The sequence below is a fragment of the Pseudophryne corroboree genome, chromosome 3, assembly GCF_028390025.1.
Source record: "Pseudophryne corroboree isolate aPseCor3 chromosome 3, aPseCor3.hap2, whole genome shotgun sequence".
NCBI lineage: Eukaryota > Metazoa > Chordata > Amphibia > Anura > Myobatrachidae > Pseudophryne > Pseudophryne corroboree.
The window spans coordinates 643,548,853-643,569,810 of record NC_086446.1 but is presented as its reverse complement, the minus strand read 5'-3'; the positions used below and the strand labels follow the sequence as shown (position 1 = coordinate 643,569,810).

General features: G+C 49.0%; 1 protein-coding gene across 1 annotated transcript in view; it reads left to right on the top strand.

Annotated features, from left to right (window-relative positions):
* The first annotated feature begins 5,351 nt into the window (after positions 1–5,351).
* Positions 5,352–20,958, top strand: part of UBE2D1 (ubiquitin conjugating enzyme E2 D1) — a 139,598-nt gene continuing 123,991 nt past the window's right edge. Inside the window, exon 1 of the mRNA XM_063961743.1 lies at positions 5,352–5,664. Coding sequence (XP_063817813.1) covers positions 5,641–5,664 — 24 coding nt within the window. The 5' untranslated portion in view covers positions 5,352–5,640. The remainder of the gene's footprint in view (positions 5,665–20,958) is intronic.

The following is a 20,958-nucleotide window of genomic DNA, read 5'->3' as shown; positions in this document are numbered from 1 at the left end:
ATTCAGACACAATTTTATTCAGGACTTCCCCAAACAAAATGTCCCCAGTGAAGAGGAGTACCTCCAAGGTCTTTTTGGAGTCTAGGTCCACCTTCCATGATCTCAACCACAGAATACGGTGAGCCAGAACAGACTCCTTGGCTGCCAACACATCCGCCTCAGAGGACGCCTCCTGAATGTAATAGGCGGCAGTGGTAATGTGAGACAGGTATTGTTGGCAGTGTCAGAGATACATGTATCCTCGGGCAGTTCCTCATTTAATGCCTGAACCCAAGCTTCAATACCTTTTGCAGCCCAAGAGGCAGCAATGGTGGGCCTATGCACAGCTCCTGTAAGGGAGTAAATAGATTTCAAGCATCCCTCCACACGCTTATCTGTCGGTTCCTTCAGTGAAGTGACAGAGGTGACAGGCAGAGTGGACGACACCACGACGCGGAGGACGTGAGAATTCACCGGTGGTGGATTTTCCCACTAGGTACATAACTCTGCAGGAAGAGGATAGTGAGCCAAGGCCCATTCAGACAGAGGAAATTTCTTTCTTGGAGTAGACCAGGGTTCCCGCCTGGTGTCCACTAAATGGTTAGAATGGGGTAACAGATTTTTAACAATCTTCTGCTGTTCACACATATCAGTTTTCTTAGCCTCATCATCAGAAATTTGAAGGATTTGCTTAATAGCAACCACCATTAGGGCAGGGATATCAATCTGCAAGGGAGAATCCTCATCAGAAACACCTGATTCAGTGTCTGACAGGACCATATGCTCCCCCTCCTCTCCAGATGAAACATCAGAGAGGTTTGTGGATTGTGAGGAGGAAGCAGCCCGCTTAGATGACCTAGGGACACGGGAGTGACCTGGAGTGGATATTTGTCTAACCAAGGACTGATTTATTTGCTGCAGCTGGTTAGATACATTTTCTGCCCAAGGCGTATTAACCATAGGGACAATTTGTGGCGGTTGTGGCACAGGTGGTCCCATAGGGGGCATAAGGTGTTCTACCAGAGTACCCAGTAGGTTTGCGAACACAGTCCAGGGTGGCTCCTGAGTTGGTATAGGAGCTACGGACTGACTGGGAGGTGTATGACAATTAGTACACAGACCATCATACAAAACTTCCCCCCTGGTAAATCATTGGAGCATGCTCTGCATGATGCAGGAACTTCCACTGATTCACTGTCCTTTCTGTTAGACATTATTTATTATTATTATTTATTAACAATTTCTTATATAGCGCAGCAAATTCCGTTGCGCTTTACAATTTGAAATAACAATAACAAACTGGGTGACAACAAACAGTCATAGAGGTAGGAAGGCCCTGCTCGCAAGCTTACAATCTATAGGGAAATAGGCATGTGTACACAAGGAAAGGTGCTATCTATTGCATAGAATGAGAAGACATGTGAGGATATGTGTGGACTGTACAGAGTGGATGCAATTTGATAGGAAGGTTTATGAAAGTTATGTGGGCGGTTCTGGAATTTGATATGCTTGCCTAAAGAGGTGAGTTTTCAGGGAACGCTTGAAGGTTTGGAGACTAGAGGAGAGTCTTATTGTGCGTGGTAGGGCATTCCGCAGAGTGGGTGCAGCCCGATGAAAGTCCTGCAATCGTGAGTGGGAGCGAGTAATGAGTGTGGATGAGAGACGCAGGTCTTCTGAAGAGCGAAGAGGTCGGGCTGGGAGATATTTTGAGATAAGCGAAGTGATGTACGTTGGTGTAGTTTGGTTAATGACCTTGTGTGTGAGTAAAAGTATTTTATATTGAATGCGGTAGAGTACAGGTAACCAATGGAGGGACTGACAGTGTGGATCTGCAGACGATGAACGTGTAGCGAGGAAGATGAGCCTCGCCGCTGCATTCAGAATGGATTGTAGTGGTGAGAGTCTCGTTTTGGGAAGACCAGTTAGGAGACTATTGCAATAATCACATTATGATATGAATGCATCAACAGAGCGACTTAGTGCGATAAAGCCAGATAGAGTACAATACCTGCAAATAAATCTGGTATAATGGGACTGAGTACACAGTATAATATACGTATTGGATAAATACTGTCGCACTATATATGACCCAGACACACCTAGTCCGCCAGGGTACAGAATATACAGTAGTGACAGTTATATCTGGGAAACACTGAGCGTGAAACCACACAGCAGATACAGGCACACACAATCACAGGCAATGAAGAGATTATTATCACAATAAAACTGCACTGGGCTAGTATATATATATATATATATGTGGAAAGAGTTTTTTAGATCAGTGCGCTTATCCAACGTTCGAATATTCCTTCAAAGGAAGGGGTCGCCAAATGTCATTATATTAAGACTTAATTGGTCGTGGATAGTCCGTATCAATAGCCTTCTAGCGAAGACTCCGTGCTCTATAGACACCTCCCAAACTTCTTTGGTGGCAGCTCAGTTCCTCAAGATATGACTCGGGTAGATTCAGTCATGCAATTCTGTGGAGGCAGGGGAGAAGAACAAGCGCCATATGGTGTAGTAATTTAGATAAATGGGAATATTCCCCACCTTGTGATTTGCATGATTACTGGCTCACTGCTGATCACTATTTGGAAGGTCCTCCATGTGTGCATGAAGTTGCTGATTCCTCTTTTTTCATACAAATGCTTCCTTTTTGAGCTCTTCGTAATCTGAGTTACCAGATTCACAAGGTGGGGAATAGCCACTGAGGATAAAGAGAGACAGATAGGCCTGATTCCAAGAATCCATCCGGTACTTACATTACTTTTACGTGTCTACAATATTCCCATTTATCTAAATTACTACACCATATGGCGCTTGTTCTTCTCCCCTGCCTCCACATATATATATATATATATATATATATATATATATATATATACACATACACACACACACACACACACATATATATATATATATATTTTTTTTTTTTTATATTTTTTTTTCACCGCGCGGTCAGTAACCAGAGGATATATCAGAGTACTCGTACAATATATTCTGGAAACAGTACACTCTCTCAACTAACGCTGTCTGTATAAACTAAAGCCATGTAGGATACTCAAGTATTTGTAAAAATACAGCGTTGTATGCAGGCTGCTTTACAAGGGAGACCTTGCCCTGCAGTCCCGGAGACCAGCTGCAGCTATGCTCAGAAGATGGCGCCCAGCGTCTCAGTCAGGGAGTGAGGGTAAGTGTGAGGCAGCTCCAGGGCGGGAAATCTTTGAGGAGATGGCGCCCTGGGCCGGGGGGAGGGGCTACAGGTCAAGCGCCAGCTCCCCTATGCTGGACTTCCACCCCGGGCACTGTGAGCGGGTATGTGTCGTTGGGTCAACCCAACTTAGGTCGACATTGCCATTAGGTCGACATGCATGTTAGGTCGACAGGTCAAAAGGTCGACATGAGGTTTTTGGTGTCGTTTTCTCCGTAAAGTGACGGGGACCCCAAATTAGTGTACCATGTCCCCTCGCATGGCTCGCTTCATTCGCCATGCTTCGGGCAAGGTGCCTCGCTCCGCTACCACTTCCTCTGCACAGATTACCGTTCCAATCATAGTCCACGTGGACAGGGCCGTCTTAACAGCAGTATGGGCCCCTGGGCACAGCAATGCACTGGGGCCCTTACCCATCCTCCAGCGGTAGGGGTGGGGGGTGCTATCAGCGGCAGCTTTGATGTCCCGCAGGCGGTAGGGGGTGTTCTATCTTCCACTCAGCATGTAGGACCTGGAGCAGTAATTTCTGCTAATTACTCCTTTACTGCACAGATGGTGGGAAATGGAGCGGGAGGGAGAACACTAAACTGTAGAAGGGGGCATTGGGCTGAATGAAGGGGCCTCGGTACATGACTTCCAGGGTGGTATGGGGTGTTTAATATAGGTAGGGGAGGGGTCTTTAGTGGAGTGGGCTTAATATTCTTCATTTTCTGGTGAGAGGACAGCTTGCTTGACTGCAGATACAGTATCTCAAGTTCCTGGAGAAAGATTTCTTAGCTTTGAATGGGATAAAAAAATTAGAGAGTCCCACCTTTCAGGAGGTACTGGGGACTTGGGGATCAGAGTTCAGGAGCCAGGGCAATATACCAATGAATATATAAAACTGCATATTAGGCGTGTGGAGCTGGAGTAGGGACCGGCTGCTGGAAGGCTGATATCTCTGGTTCTGGGCATAGTAGAGACAAGCTGCCAATGTCCACCGAAAGTGGAGACTCCCATCTTTTGGCGTATACCCTCAGAAAAACTGCAAGTTAGACAGATCCAGAGAGATCTGGCTGGGAAGAGCAATTAATAGGCTCGGGTGGGATCCACTGCTTTGAAGTCAGATATCTCCGGTTCCCTAGGGCCGATTTTAAAAAATCTGGTATCCCTGGAAAGAGGGGACCCTCAGCTATCAGCCCAGGGCCCTTATACTCCTGGGGCCCTTGGGCAAGTGCCCATTGAGCCCATACGAAAAGACGGCCCTGCACGTGGATCGTTAAGTATGAAAAAATCCACAAAAATGATTTAAAAAAAAAAAAATTGACGTCGACCTTTTGACCTGTCAACCTAGTACATGTCGACCTAACGGCAATGTCGACCTTCAGTGGTCGACCTAATGACCATAACCCCTGTGAGCCTTATTAAATGGGGTGTTAGTACACCCGACCTGTACTCAGACGCCCCGGGGGTCTAGTGGTGTCTCTGCTTGGTGACAGTGTCCAAGCCAGCGCCACGACCCGTCTCCCTGGGTCGCGAACGAAACACGATTTAATGACGGATCTAGTCTGGGGGACCCTCTTACCTCCTCCCCGTAGCAGCCACATGAACCAAGAGAGCAGTCTGCGACTCTGTGCCTAAGCCGGGACGCCTCCGCCGCAAGTACCCAGGAACTGAGCCGCAGGAGTATGCGACGCCGCTTGGGAGGTGATGGAGCTGCAGTGCTGAAGTGTCACCCTGACATACAGCGCTGCCAGCCCAGAGAAGAAATCTTGTCAGAAATCTTGACCTGCTGCCGCAGGCACCAACTCGAAACTGAGCTCTCAGTGCCTGGAGGCGAGGTTATAGAGCAGACCCCAATGCATACTGGGAAAGCCTAAAGCTTTAGCCTGTTGGTGCCTCTGGATCAAGATCCACTCTACACCCTGAGGTTTTCCATGTGGAAACCAATGTACCCTGTTGCAGAAAAAGCTTCTTTTTTTTTCAATATTCAAATATTATGCACATCTGCGGAACGGATGTACTCATCAACAACTGGTGGACACTGTAGGGCAGCGCGGTCACATGTGATCTGACCACTGCTGGTAAGTGGTTAAAAAAAATAAAAACTGTTCGTTTAGCATTTGAGATTCAATAAAGTTGTGTCAGTAAAAAAAAAAAAAGTGGGCGGAAGAAACCACAATCTCCGCCATTCTCCCTGGTGACGTCACCGTCTATAAGCGGACAGGGAAGGAAACGCTGCTGTGGGAGCTCCGCCTATAGTGAGTCGGTTGTGTCTACCATAGTGAGTCAGGCCACGGGCCGCCAGTGATCGCAGTAGTAGTAGTAGTAGTAGTAGCAGCAGCATCAGCAGCAGCAGCAGCACAGGATCCGCCACAGCGACAGCCGCCCGTGCCGCGTCCCATCTGCTCACAGAACCGCCACAGGGACCGGAATCCGCTGACCCGCCACCTCACCCAGCCGGCTCCATGGCGCTGAAGCGAATACAGAAAGTAAGTGTGGCTGGGGGAGCCCGGGGGGAACAATGGGGGCCTCTGATAGCCACATCCATGGCAGGGCCCTGCAGTGAGAGGATGGGCTCCTGGGCTTGGGGACTGGGCCCCTGTCATTCTGTATATCGTGTGGCTCATCTCCCTGCTGTTCCCCCACCAGCAGCCCTCTATGTAACATATCAGCCCTGGCTTCCTCATGCTGGCTCTAAGCTCACAGGCTCTATGTACACAGGGATTGGGGTTATTAGGCCATTGTCACTGTAAAACTGACTCAGCTCTTAGGCTGAACCTGTATAATAATAATAGCTGGTTTGATTTAGGTCATACTATTTATGACCTGTTTGTGTGACTGTTTATGATTTATGTCCTTTTTATATGGCTTTTCAGCATTTTCCATAGTCTGAGTCAATTGGGGTAACCCTTCCTAACCGCCGTAGCCAATCTATTGTTAGGGTGGTGTCGTGAGTACTATTGGCTTTTAAAAAGTGCCAGGTATCCCCATGCTCCCGTGTGCTGGTGTAGCTGAGTGAATGGGATCCGGTCTGAAGATCGACAGTGTCTAGGTCGCGACAATGTTTAGGTCGACCACTATAGGTCGACAGTCACTAGGTCGACATGGATGGAAGGTCGACAGGGTTTCTAGGTCGACAGGTCTAAAGGTCGACATGAGTTTTTCACATTTTTCACATTTTTTATTTTTTTCATACTTAACGATCCACGTGGACTATGATTGGAACGGTTAAGTGTGCCAAGCGGTAGCGGAGCGAAGGCACCATGCCCGAAGCATGGCGAGCGAAGCGGTGCACTAATTTGGGATCCCGGTCACTTTACGAAGAAAACTACACCAAAAAAAAAAAAAAATTCCACATGTCGACCTAGAAACCCTGTCGACCTTCCATGTCGACCTATAGTGGTCGACCTAAACATTGTCGACCTAGATACTGTCGATAAAACGAACCACACCCGAGTGAATGGGGAGCGTGCGTATGCTTATGAATATCTGCGCTTCTATTATGGGGTGAGCCTCCATAACTGCTCTCCCCCCCCCCCCCCCCCCCCCCCTCTCCAACACACACCTCCATTTGGCAGCGTGGAGTGGTCCCTGCGCGATGGACATCTTGTCCCTTCACAAAATACGTAGCATCCCTTTAATTGGGTTATGCTGCCTCATGGATACAAGGTTTAAATATTGCAGTTTGTCTATTTCTTATATAACCACAATGGTGCTCTTTGGGGCAATGGTAGGCATTATGTTAGTAATTTTATTACATGTGGAATTGATTTTGTATTGGAATGATATTCTGGCCTACTAATTAAATGGGTTGCTTTCTTTAAAAAAAAAAATATGGTTGCATTGCTTTTTAGCTATGTAAGGATTTGATGTATGTGTTTTGTTATGTGTGTTTGCAGATGCTAGATGTCTCCTCCTGAGAGATTTGTTTACATAGGCGGCTTATGTGTAAATGGGGAGTAAAGTAATGCATCTGAGGTTTCCTTTTCTCGAAAATGCAGGCTCATTTCCCCAAATAAAGATACGACAACGTTGCTTCTCCCACCCACAATTGTCAGCAGCACACTCAGCATTGTTTGCATTGGTCTGGGCCTACTACCGTCTGACAATTTCCTCATCTTGCCTTTTATTGCTGACTTATATGATCCTGGGAAACTCAACCTGCCGGAGGCACTGTGATTCCCCTAGCAGCTCATGTGATTCACTCTTCTGTTGTGAAATGTGTAGGGAGTAACCCTTGAAAGACCAGGAATCTGTAGTATGTCACTGAAATATGTGCTGACATCCTGGTGTATCATTGCTATTGGAAGATGATGCGTAATGGTGATTTATGGCCTTTCAGATACATAATTGAGCAGATTGTGAGCTAATGAGAGATGAGGAACTTATTTGTACTGGAGGGTGGTTGTCTGCTTTAACCTTCTCTAACGTTGGAGTATTGGACATTTTCCCCAGTTTATATTGATGTAAGGTGTGATTTAGGAAAATACATGTTGTACATTTTAAGTGATGGCCTATGTAAGGGGTTGGAGTTATCTGTTCATTGCTTAGTTTTTCCAGTAGAAGTGATTATTGAACTATGGGGCAGATGTATTAACCTGGAGAAGGCATAAGGAAGTGATAAACCAGTGATATGTGCACGGTGATAAAGGCACCAGTCAATCAGCTCCAATATGTAAATTAACAGTTAGGATCTGATTGGCTGCTGCCTTTATCACCTTGCACATATCACTGGTTTATCACTTCCTTATGCCTTCTCCAGGTTAATACATCTGCCTCTATGTTCAGTCTGAACCTATGTTCAGTCTGGAAGTGAAAGCTGTGAAGTACCCAAACCTCGCTATTTTCCTATTCCATCACAGTGGAGGATATTTATAGGTTTCAAATGTTGTTTTATTTGACACTATTTAAAGATCATTCAAGTTATGTTTAGTAAATCTGACACTGGTTACAGTAAATAAAAGATCTCCCTGTATTGATGGTTTTTTTTATCTATGCTTTTAAGGTGCATACACACTTGCCGATAAAATGAACGCAGTTGCTCATTTTTACTCTTCCTGAGCGATGTCGTTCACGACAACCGATGCACGGCTCCACGTGTCGATAACGACCCTCGCTGTTGGCCGTGCATGCATGCTCAATCTGGGCTGTCATCCAAGAGCTGCCTGCACGACCCGGCCGCGGCATGACGTCACTGAGTGATATGGTTGTCATATTGCTCAGTGTGTATGCCTGGCCGCTGACTTCCCGGCCCAGGAGGGGGAAACATTAGAGACCGTCATTCATAGAGCACGTTGTCTAGTGTGTATGCCCCTTTATACCGTTTGTAAAGCACAGAGTATATTTAGACTAAACAGCAATTTCTCTTACGTCATGAGGATGCTGGGGTCCATATTAGTACCATGGGTTATAGACAGGTCCACCAGGAGCCATTGGCACTTTAAGAGTTTAATGGTGTGGGCTGGCTTCTCCCTCTATGCCCCTCCTACCAGACTCGGTTTAGAAAATGTGCCCGGAGGAGCCGGTTACAGCTAGGGGAGCTCTACAGAGCTTTTCTAGTAAAGTTATTTTTTTAGAGGTTTTTTTTTTTTTTTACCGGAGGCTGTTGGCAACAGCCTGCCTGCAGCGAGGGTCTGAGGGGGGGGGGGGGGGGGGGGCAGCAGTGTCTGCCCTGCGGGGTCTGAGCTACTGTCTGCCCTGCGGGGTCTGAGCTACTGTCTCCGCTGACTGGACATTGAGCTCCAGAGGGGATAGATCGCTCCCCGCCACAGGGGAACGCTCACCCCAGCAGCAGGCCGCCACCCCCTTGCAGAGCTGAAGTGTGGCGAGTGAGTCACCGTCCCCCCTAACAAGCGGGGGGTCGGAGTGAAGATGGCGGCTTGAGGGTAGGAGTGCAGTATTAACTGCGCTCCCGAACGGCTCAGCGGTACTTCAGTGCGGCGCTGTGAGGGGCGCCCTGAGCCAGCGCCTGACCCTACACTGACCAATTCAGCCTGTCGGGGTTTGCGGATCTCAGCCAGCACTTAAAATCCTCAGGCCAGTATAATCTTGAAGAGCCATTAAGGGGGTGGAGCTTCTCCTCAGAGCGGACCCCGCAGCGTTTCAGCGCCATTTTCCTGCCTGCAGTCGGATGGAAGATCAGTCCCTCCAGTGCAACTCCAGCTATCTGTACAGTACCAGGGGGTTGTAGAAGGGAGGGGAGGCTGTGTAAAGACTGTGTCTCCTATTAAGGGACACAGTAAGCGCTGGTTTAGGGTCTCCCTATACCTGTAATAGCGCTGTGTGTGGGTTGGCTCCTGTGTCTCTCTGCCATTCTTGGGGGGGGGGGGGGGGGATTCTGTCTGCCCTGTGTGTATGTGGGGTGATTGGTGTGTATTTGCAAACATGTCTAGAGACTGTTTCATATGCTGCAGAGGATTTATCTTCTCAGGAAGATCCCATCCCATGTAATCAGGATTGCACTGTTGTAGCGCAGATCCCAGCTAGAGAACCGGAGTGGTTAGCCTCTCTTAGGGGGACTGTTTCTCAGATTTCTGAAAGGGTTGCTAGAACTGAGCATGCCACTCAGGTACTGCAATCTTCTATGGTTGTATGGTCTGATACTGCTCCCTCAGGGTCCCCTGCGGTATATTCTCACAAACATGCACTTGCCAAGATTATGCAGGATGACACGGACACCGATTCTGACACTGCAGACGGTGACGGGGATGTGTCGAGGGGGACGGCATCACTTGCAAAGCGGGTGCAGTTGATGATTGAAGCCGTACGGGATGTGTTGCACATCTCTGACACCACTCCTGAGCAGGTTGAGGAGGCCTTTTTCACGGACAGTAAAAAGGCCCCTCTCACCTTCCCAGCATCTAAGTCAGAGGTTCTCAAACTCGGTCCTCGGGGGCACACAGTGCATGTTTTGCAGGTAACCCAGCAGGTGCACAGGTGTATTAATTACTCACTGACACATTTTAAAAGGTCCACAGGTGGAGCTAATTATTTCACTTGCGATTCTGTGAGGAGACCTGCAAAACATGCACTGTGTGTGCCCCCGAGGACCGAGTTTGAGAACCTCTGATCTAAGTCATAGGTTCTCAAACTCGGTCCTCAGGACCCCACACAGTGCATGTTTTACAGGTCTCCTCACAGAATGACGAGTGAAATAATTAACTCCGCCTGTGGACCTTTAAAAATGTGTCAGTGAGTAATTCACCTGTGCACCTGCTGGGTTACCTGCAAAACATGCACTGTGTGGGGTCCTGAGGACCGAGTTTGAGAACCTATGATCTAAGTAATTAAATGCAATCTTTGAAAGAGCCTGGGAAAATCCAGAGAAAAAATTCCAGATCCCTAAGAGGGTCTTGTTTGCTTTTTCCTTCCCAGAGGAAGATAGAAAGAAGTGGGAGTCTCCGCCGATAGTTGACACCTCTGTCTCCAGGCTGTCAAAACAGGTGGTTTTACCAGTCCCGGGATCTACCACGTTGAAGGACCCGACAGATCGCAAGGTAGATGCTATGCTCAAATCCATGTACACGGCCTCGGGGGCTATACTGCGGCCTACTATTGCCCGTGCAAGGATTTCTAAAGCAATAGCCAGGTGGTCAATCACTCTGCAGGAGGACTTGACTACGATGGATAAAGGTGACGTTGATTTATTTTTACGTAATATTCAGGATTCTGCAGGGTTCCTGGTAGATTCCATGAAGGACCTGGGTTCCATGGCTGCGGGGATCTCCTCCATGTCCGTCTCGGCTCGCAGGGCTCTCTGCCTGCGCCAATGGTCTGCGGACGCGGAATCCAGGAAAAGTGTGGAGGGCCGCTCTATACAGTTCAGGCTCTCTTTGGGGAGGCGCTGGATGCGTGGATTGCCGCGGGTAAGTCTCCTTTTCTTCCCTCAGCTGCACTGGCTACGAAGAAGCCTTTTACACCAGCCACGTCACAGTCCTTACGGCCAGCGAGGCCTAGAAAGAACAAGCCTTCTCACACTATCTTCAGAGGTGGTCGTGCTAAAGGTAAAAAGCCTGCTCCCGCAGGTTCGCAAGACCAGAAGTCTGCTTCTGGTACCTCAAAGTCCTCCGCATGACGGTGGACAGCACAGCCTGGAGGAAGGTCAGGTGGGAGCAAGACTCCAGCATTTCAGCCACGTCTGGATGTCGTCTGGCCTGGACCCTTGGGTACAGTATATAGTGTCCAGGGGGTACCTCAAAGTCCTCTGCATGACGGTGGACAGCACAGCCTGGAGGAAGGTCAGGTGGGAGCAAGACTCCAGCATTTCAGCCACGTCTGGATGTCGTCTGGCCTGGACCCTTGGGTACAGTATATAGTGTCCAGGGGGTACCTCAAAGTCCTCTGCATGACGGTGGACAGCACAGCCTGGAGGAAGGTCAGGTGGGAGCAAGACTCCGGCATTTCAGCCACGTCTGGATGTCGTCTGGCCTGGACCCTTGGGTACAGTATATAGTGTCCAGGGGGTACCGGCTGGAGTTTCAAACTCTCCCACCTCACCGTTTCTTCAAATCAGGCTTGCCAGCTTTGCCGGCAGACAGAACAATTCTTCTGGAAGCTATCCGAAAAATTGGTAGTGTCCGAGGTCATTGTTCCAGTTCAGCCTCATCAGTTGAACAAGGGTTACTATTCGAACCTTTTCGTCGTACCGAAGCCGGATAGTTCGGTACTGTCAATTCTGAACTTAAAATCTTTGAACCCTTATCTCAGGGAGTTCAAATTCAAGATGGAGTCTCTGAGAGCTGTTATCTCAGGACTGACGGAGGGGGAGTTCCTAGTGTCCCTGGACATCAAGGGTGCGTACCTCCACATTCCCATTTGGTCGCCGCATCAGGCATATCTCAGGTTTGAACTGTTAGACGATCACTATCAGTTTCAGGCATTGCCGTTCGGCCTCTCCACAGCACCGAGAGTCTTCACCAAGGTGATGGCAGAGATTATGGTTCTCCTCCGCAAGCAAGGGGTAAACATAATTCCGTATCTGGACGATCTGCTGATCAAGGCGTCGTCCAGGGAGAAGTTGTAATGATCCATTGCTCTCAAGGAGCACGGTTGGATCCTCAACCTTCCAAAGTCTCATCTGGGGTCGACAAGGAGGCTGTCTTTCCTAGACACGGAAGTGCAGAGGGTGTTTCTACCAGTGGAGAAAGCATTGGTGATACAAACAATGGTCCGGGATGTCTTGAAGCCTACCCGGGTATTGGTTCATCAGTGCATCCGCCTTCTGGGGAAGATGGTTGCCTCCTACGAGTCTCTGCAGTACGGAAAAGGTTTCATTCTCGATCCTTTCAGCTGGATCTCTTGGACCAGTGGTCGGGATCTCACCTACATATGCACCAGAGGATACGTCTGTCACCGAAAGCCAGGATTTCGCTTCTCTGGTGGCTACAACTACCGCACCTTCTGAAGGGCCGACGGTTCGGAGTTCAGGACTGGATCCTTCTAACCACAGATGCAAGTCTAAGAGGTTTGGGAGCAGTCGCTCAGGGGGAAACCTTCCAAGGAAGGTGGTCAAATCAAGAATCCCTTCTCCCAATAAACATCCTGGAGCTAAGAGCCTTGTACAATGGCCTTCTTCAAGCAGCACAACTTCCACAGGATCGGGCTGTTCAGGTGCATTCGGACAACGTGACCACAGTGGCCTACATAAACCGACAAGGCGGAACGAAGAGCAGGGCTGCAATGTCAGAGGTGTCAAGAATCCTTCTCTGGGCAGAAAGACACGCTGTGGCGATGTAAGCAATCTTCATTCCGAGAGAAGACCACTGGGAAGTGGACTTCCTCAGCAGACACGATCTCCATCCAGGAGAGTGGGGCCTCCACCCGGAGGTGTTCGAGGAGGAAACCGTTTGGTGGGGGGGGGGGTTCCTCACATAGACATGATGGCCTCCCGCCTCCAACAAGAAGCTGCGGAGGTACTGTTCCAGGTTGAGTGACCCGCTGGCAGTGGCGGTGGGCACACTGGTAACACCTTGGGTGTTCACGTCGGTGTATGTGTTCCCTTCACTTCCTCTGATTCCAAAGGTTCTTCAACTGGTAAGAAGAACAAAGGTTCTGGCAATCCTCATTGCTCCAGACTGGCCAAGGAGGGCTTGGTATGCAGATCTGCTGGATCTTCTGCTGGAAGATCCAAGGCCCTTACCTCTTCCGGAGGATCTGCTACTGCAGGGGCCGTTTGCTTATCAAGACTTACCACGGCTACGTTTGACGGCATGGCGGTTGAACGACCGATCTTAGCTCGGAAGGGTATCCCGAGTGAGGTTATTCCTACCCTGATACAGGCTAGGAAGGGGGTAACATCTAAACATTGCCATCGAATTTGGAAAAAATGTCTCTTGGTGTGAATCCAAGAAATTTCCTGCGGTGTAGTTTCAACTTGGACGGTTTCTCCTTTTCCTGCAAGCAGGTGTGGATATGGGCCTGAGATTGGGCTCCATCAAGGTCCAGATCTCAGCTTTGTCCATTTTCTTCCAAAAACAATTGGCTGTCCTCCCTGAGGTTCAGACCTTTTTGAAAGGGGTTCTGCACATCCAGCCTCCCTTTGTGGCACCAACGGCACCCTGGGATCTTGATGTGGTGTTGCAGTTCCTGCAATCAGCTTGGTTTAAGCCTGTACAGGAGGCTGACATAAAGTTTCTCGCGTGGAAGGCGGTCACTTTGTTGGCCTTAGCTTCTGCTCGCCACGTGTCGGAATTGGGGGCTTTGTCTTGTAAAAGTCCCCATCTGATCTTCCAAGAAGATAGGGTGGAACTCAGGACTCGCCCACAGTTCCTGCCTAAGGTTGTATTGGCTTTTCATATCAACCAACCTATTGTGGTGCCAGTGGCTACTGACTCCTCAATTGCTTCAAAGGCCTTGGATGTTGTGAGGGCTTTGAAGATTTATGTGAAGAGGACGGCTCGTCATAGAAAATCTGACTCTGTTTGTCCTCTCTGATCCCAAGAAAATTGGGTGTCCTGCTTCTAAGCAGTCTATTTCACGCTGGATCAGGTTCACCATCCAGCATGCATATTCTTCGGCAGGATTGCCGTATCCAAAATCTGTAAAGGCCCACTCTACTCGTAAGGTGGGAGTCTCGGCTGTACAGCTTTGCCGAGCAGCTACTTGGTCTGGGTCAAACACGTTTGCTTAATTTTACAAGTTCGATACTTTGGCCTCTGATGACCTCAAGTTTGGTCAAGCAGTCTTGCAAGACCTCCGCGCTCTCCCTCCCGTTCTGGGAGTATCCCCATGGTACTAATATGGACCCCAGCATCCTCTAGGATGTAAGAGAAAATAGGATTTTAATTACCTACCGGTAAATCCTTTTCTCGTAGTCCGTAGAGGATGCTGGGCGCCCGCCCAGCGCTTCATTTTCCTGCATTGGTGTTATAGTTCAGTACTGCCTGGTTCCTAGGTAAATTCTGTGTTATTTACAGTTTTCAGTACTGTTTCAGCTGTTGCTGAGTTTTCCGGCATATTGGCCAGATTTGCCTGTTGTGTGAGCTGGTATGAATCTCGCCACTATCTGTGTATTTCCTTCTCTTGAAGTATCTCGTCTCCTCGGGCACAGTTTCTAGACAGTCTGGTAGGAGGGGCATAGAGGGAGGAGCCAACCCACACTATTAAACTCTTAAAGTGCCAATGGCTCCTGGTGGACCCCTCTATACCCCATGTTGCTAATATGGACCCCAGCATCCTCTACAGACTATGAGAAAAGGATTTACCGGTAGGTAATTTAACATCCTATTTTTAATTTCAATATTTTGACTTAGTCCTATATTCTGCTAAATGTTTAAAGACAATTTAATCTATTTCAGCTGTTATCTATCATTCCTTCATTTCAGCGTCTTAATGTGATTTCAAATAATATATGCAGTGTAGAGCAGACGGGGAAATGAACTGTGGTTTCCATGAACCATTTTTGTGTAGTGTATTCCCCTTTCCCACCTGAGTGGTGTTTTAATCTGGCAATGTCACCTAGGTATTGGGGGTTGTGTATGGTTCACCGGCAATCTGAGTGTCGTGGACACAGAGTGTGAATAGTCCCTGCTAGTAGGCATGCCGACTGTCTGGATTAGGGGTGAAGCGGGATGTAGGTGCCGGTAATGTGACAGTTGGTCACATAACTACGTCCGTGTAATTGGTAATAGTAAGTGCCAGATTAAGGTCCATATGGGCCTGGAGCTGAAATTCATGAAGGGCCTATTGCATGCTGTCACAGGTGATGTGACCAGTGTGCCAGGGGAGGCACACTGGTCACATCACCTAGTCGTTACTAGTCGTAAATTATGTGAAACAGCAGAAGACAAATGGGGCAGTACATGGTATAACTGTATGGGGAATATATGAGGCAAGTCAAGATACAGATAGATATGGGGTAGATGCTGAGAGGGCAGACATCAGGCAAGAGAGTAGTCCTAAAACAAGGTATGAAAGAGTGACCGGCAACAGTTAAATATGCCAGAGGGCCAAGAAATGACCCTACTATGCTGGGAAAAGCAAGTCATGTTTAAATCAACTGTTTAGTTCCTAATGAGTAGGAATTGATGTGAAGTTATGGCAGAGGAGGAGATGTGGATGGAATGAAGGGGAAAAGAGGATGGGGGTCTGACCTTTGCCAGTGATAGAGACACCAGGATACTCTTATAAGGTTAGGTTCGATATGCCGGCAGTTAAAACACCGACCGTGGTATCCTGATAGGAAGAATCCCGACGGGAAAGGAAAATATACTTGCCTTCCCTAATGCCCACCTAACTCTAACCCTTCCTTCTCACAGCCTATACCTAACTGCACGCTAACCCTCCCTGGTGGTTCCTAAACACAACCTCCCCTCCCCCCACAGCCTAACCCTTTCCGGTGGTGCCTAAACCTTCCCGCAGCTTAAACCTTACGCCCCCCCCCCCCTTCTCGCAGCCTAACCCTAACTCTCCCCCTGCAGCCTAAACCTAACACCCCTGCACAGTAATGTAGCCTTGAGGAAGGAAGGGGGGGGGGGTGGCTGGGGGTCTGGCTCCTACACTTTCATCCCAGTTCCTAGATTTTGGGAAAAAAATTCAAGCCCTGGGGTCGAGAGTTAGGGAAATGCTGTCAACCAGAGGGGGAAAGTGCAGGGGCCCGGAAACAGCAGTGGGATCAGTGCGCAGTTATGATGGTGGCAGGGATCGGTAAACAGAGGGGTGGGATCTCTGATGCCTCGGCTGTGACGCACAATAATTCATTATGCTCCAGAAAAGGTTTGGGCACATTTCTTCATTTACAGAATGGGCAAGATGTGGTTTTCAGATAAAACAGGCTATTCTGGAACAGTGTCTGAAAGTTAAGGATATGTCCAATCTGAGAATAAGCCTGGGGCAGTTTAATACCCCTTAAGCCTAAAGCTCGGGTTTTTGCTAGTGAACATGCATCAACCTGGGTCTGAAAGGGTCTACCTGGGTCGGGAGTCCCGGGTCTCAGTAGCGGATCTTGCCACGGGCAAGCAGGACTTTTGCCCGGGGCGCGCCTTCCGGAGGGCGCCGGCGCCATCCGGAGGGCGCCGCACCATGGCAAGATCCGCTGCTGCTGTGGTGCCCCTCGCTGCCGCTGCCCGTTGTGAAGGGAAACTAGACGCTACGCGTCTAATTTCCCTTCCTGGAGAGGACCTTCACTGTAATGATGTGCGGTGCGCGTTGACGTCATCGCGCACCGCACAGCAAAGGTCCTCTCCACGAAGGGAACTAGATGCTTAGCGTCTTTTTTACCTTCGTGGAGAGGACCTTTGCTGTGCGGTGCGCAATGACGTCATCGCGCACCGCACACCCTAAAACAGTACAGGGGGGCGTAACTGACCACGCCCCCTGTATGAAGCCATGTCGCCTGGGCCGCCAGAAGCCCCGGAACCGGCCCTGCCGGGTCTGTGACTGTTAGCGGGGTTTTTCCTGGTACTTGCAACCCGGTTAGATGACCAGGCTTAGGTCTGAAAGGTGCAACGCGATTCTTGATGATCTGGGTAAAAGAAATAGATTGGCCGGAGACAGTAGCGATTGTAGATGAGAGAATCTACAAGTGCCCAATGAATGTCATAATCTCAGTGACGAGATACAGACCAGTCTGTGCTAGAAGCACCAAAGCAGAGAGTGACACCACAGGCCAGAAAGAGGAACTGCACGGGTTTTAATAGGTGCAAGGTGCTAGAATGAACACTAAAGTAGCCAATTCCTCCCAAAGAATTACTGCTGGCACCAACCTTCTGTGAGTCCTTCCTATTTATGTCAGGGGTACACCTCTTCCTTGGCTCCTAGATTTGCCTACGTTTTACATTATTTTCTCCACCAATACTATGCAAAGAACATTCCAATGAATATTTGCAATAATTTAACAGGAGTGTAAATAGCTATAGATCTTGATGCACTCTAATATTGTGAAGTATAAAGGTTTCCAAAACCAGTGTGCATATTCATTTTGTGGCAAGCCGTAGTGTTTGGGCTTATGCTGGCCATGCAGTAGGTTGATATCGTGTACAAATACACAATTTCTCTAACGTCCTAGTGGATGCTGGGAACTCCGTAAGGACCATGGGGAATAGCGGGCTCCGAAGGAGGCTGGGCACTCTAGAAAGATCTTAGACTACCTGGTGTGCACTGGCTCCTCCCACTATGACCCTCCTCCAAGCCTCAGTTAGATTTCGTGCCCGGCCGAGGTTGGATGCACACTAGGGGCTCTCCTGAGCTCTTAGAAAGTTAGTCTTAGAATTTGTTATTTTCAGTGAGACCTGCTGGCAACAGGCTCACTGCAGCGAGGGACTAAGGGGAGAAGAAGCGAACTCGACTGCTTGCAGCCGGATTGGGCTTCTTAGGCTACTGGACACCATTAGCTCCAGAGGGATCGACCGCAGGCCCAGCCTTTATGTTCGGTCCCGGAGCCGCGCCGCCGTCCCCCTTACAGAGCCAGAAGCAAGAAGATGGTCCGGAAAATCGGCGGCATGAAGACATCCTGTCTTCACCAAGGTAGCGCACAGCACTGCAGCTGTGCGCCTTTGCTCCTCATACACACTTCACACTCCGGTCACTGAGGGTGCAGGGCGCTGGGGGGGGGGGGGGCGCCCTGAGGCAGCAATAAAAACACCTTGGCTGGCTAAAATACCTCAATATATAGCCCCTGGGGCTATATATGAGGTAAATACCCCTGCCAGAATCCCATAAAAAGCGGGAGAATAGGCCGCGAAAAAGGGGCGGAGCCTATCTCCTCAGCACACTGGCGCCATTTTTCCCTCACAGCTCGGCTGGAAGGAAGCTCCCTGGCTCTTCCCTGCAATTCTACAGTACAGTAAGAGGGAAAAGAGAGGGGGGGCATTAAAATTGGCACTGTATACAGTATATTATATAAAAAGCAGCTATTAGGGACATAACTCAGTTAGTCCCTGTATATATATAGCGCTCTGGTGTGTGCTGGCATACTCTTACTCTGTCCCCCCAAAGGGCTTTTGTGGGTCCTGTCCTCTATTTGAGCATTCCCTGTGTGTGTGGAGTGTCGGTACAGCTGTGTCGACATGTTTGAGGAGGATAATGATGTGGAGGGGGAGCAGATGCCTTTAGCAGGGATGTCACCCCCTGGGGGTCAGACACCTGAGTGGATGGTATTATGGCAGGAAATGAGTGCATGTATAGACTCCTTACATAAAAAATTTGACGACATGCCGACTGTGGGACAGCCGAGTCTTCAGCTCGTGCCTGTCCAGGTGTCTCAAAAGTCATCAGGGGCTCTGAAACGCCCGTTATCTCAGGTGGCACAAGTAGATGTCGACACGGATACTGACACCAGTGTCGACGACGATGAGTCAAATTTAATGCCCGTTAAGGCCATTCACTGCATGATTGAGGCAATGAAAGAGGTGTTAAATATTTCTGATTTACATCCAGGTACCACAAAAAAGGGTATTATGTTTGGGGAGAAAAAACTACCTGTAGTTTTTCCCCCGTCAGATGAATTAAATGAAGTGTGTGAAGAAGCGTGGGCTTCCACTGATAAGAAATTGGTAATTCCTAAGAAGCTACTAATGGCGTTCCCTTTCCCGCCAGAGGATAGGTTACGTTGGGAAACACCCCCGAGGGTGGATAAAGCGCTCACACGTTTGTCTAAAAAGGTGGCACTACCGTCCCAGGATACGGCCGCCCTTAAGGAACCTGCTGATAGAATGCAGGAGGCGATCCTGAAGTCTGTATATACACACTCGGGCATTATACTCAGACCAGCTATTGCGTCAGCATGGATGTGCAGTGCTGCCGCTGCGTGGTCAGATAAACTGTCAGAAAATATTGACACGTTAGACAGAGACACGATCCTGCTAACAATTGACCATATAAAAGACTCAGTCTTATACATGAGAGATGCACAGAGGGAAATCTGCCGGCTGGCATCTAAAATAAGTGCATTATCTATCTCTGCTAGGAGATGCTTATGGACTCTCCAGTGGACTGGAGATGCAGATTCCAAAAGGCACATGGAAGTCTTGCCTTATAAGGGGGAGGAATTATTTGGGGATGGTCTCTCCGACCTAGTTTCCACAGCAACGTCTGGGAAGTCAGCATTTTTACCCCATGTCCCCTCACAGCCTAAGAAGGCGCCATTTTATCAGGTTCAGTCCTTTCGGTCCCAGAAAAACAAGCGGGGAAAAGGAGGGTCTTTTCTGTCAAGAGGCAGGGGAAAAAGGCTGCAGCAAACAGCAGGTTCCCAGGAACAAAAGTCCTCCCCCGCTTCCTCTTCCAAGTCCGCCGCATGACGGTGGGGCTTCACAGGCGGAGCCAGGTACGGTGGGGGCCCGCCTCAGGAATTTCAGCGATCAGTGGGCCCGCTCACAGGTGGATCCCTGGATCCTTCAAATAGTATCTCAGGGATACAGGCTGGAATTCGAGGCGACTCCATCCCGCCGTTTCCTAAAATCCGCCTTGCCGATTGCTCCCTCAGACAGGGAGGCGGTGCTAGCAGCGATTCACAAGCTGTATTCCCAGCAGGTGATAATCAAGGTACCCCTACTTCAACAAGGCCGGGGTTACTATTCCACACTATTTGTGGTGCCGAAACCGGACGGTTCGGTGAGACCCATTTTAAATTTGAAATCCTTGAACACATACATAAAAAAATTCAAGTTCAAGATGGAATCGCTCAGGGCGGTTATTGCAAGCCTGGACGAGGGGGATTACATGGTATCCCTGGACATCAAGGATGCTTACCTGCATGTCCCCATTTACAATTCTCACCAGGAGTACCTCAGATTTGTGGTACAGGACTGCCATTACCAATTCCAGACGCTGCCGTTTGGACTCTCCACGGCACCGAGGGTATTTACCAAGGTTATGGCGGAAATGATGATACTCCTTCGAAAAAAGGGAGTTTTAATTATCCCATACTTGGACGATCTCCTAATAAAGGCACGATCCAAGGAACAGTTGTTAGTGGGAGTAGCACTATCTCAGGAAGTGCTGAGCCAGCACGGCTGGATTCTGAATATCCCAAAGTCACAGCTGGTCCCCACGACACGTCTAATGTTCCTGGGAATGATTCTGGACACGGCCCAGAAAAAAGTGTTTCTCCCGGAGGAGAAAGCCAGGGAGTTGTCTTCTCTAGTCAGAGACCTCCTAAAACCAAAACGGGTATCGGTGCATCACTGCACGCGGGTCCTGGGAAAGATGGTAGCTTCTTACGAAGCAATTCCATTCGGCAGGTTCCATGCCAGGATTTTTCAGTGGGACCTGTTGGACAAGTGGTCCGGATCGCATCTTCAGATGCATCGTTTAATAACCCTGTCTCCACGAACCAGGGTGTCTCTTCT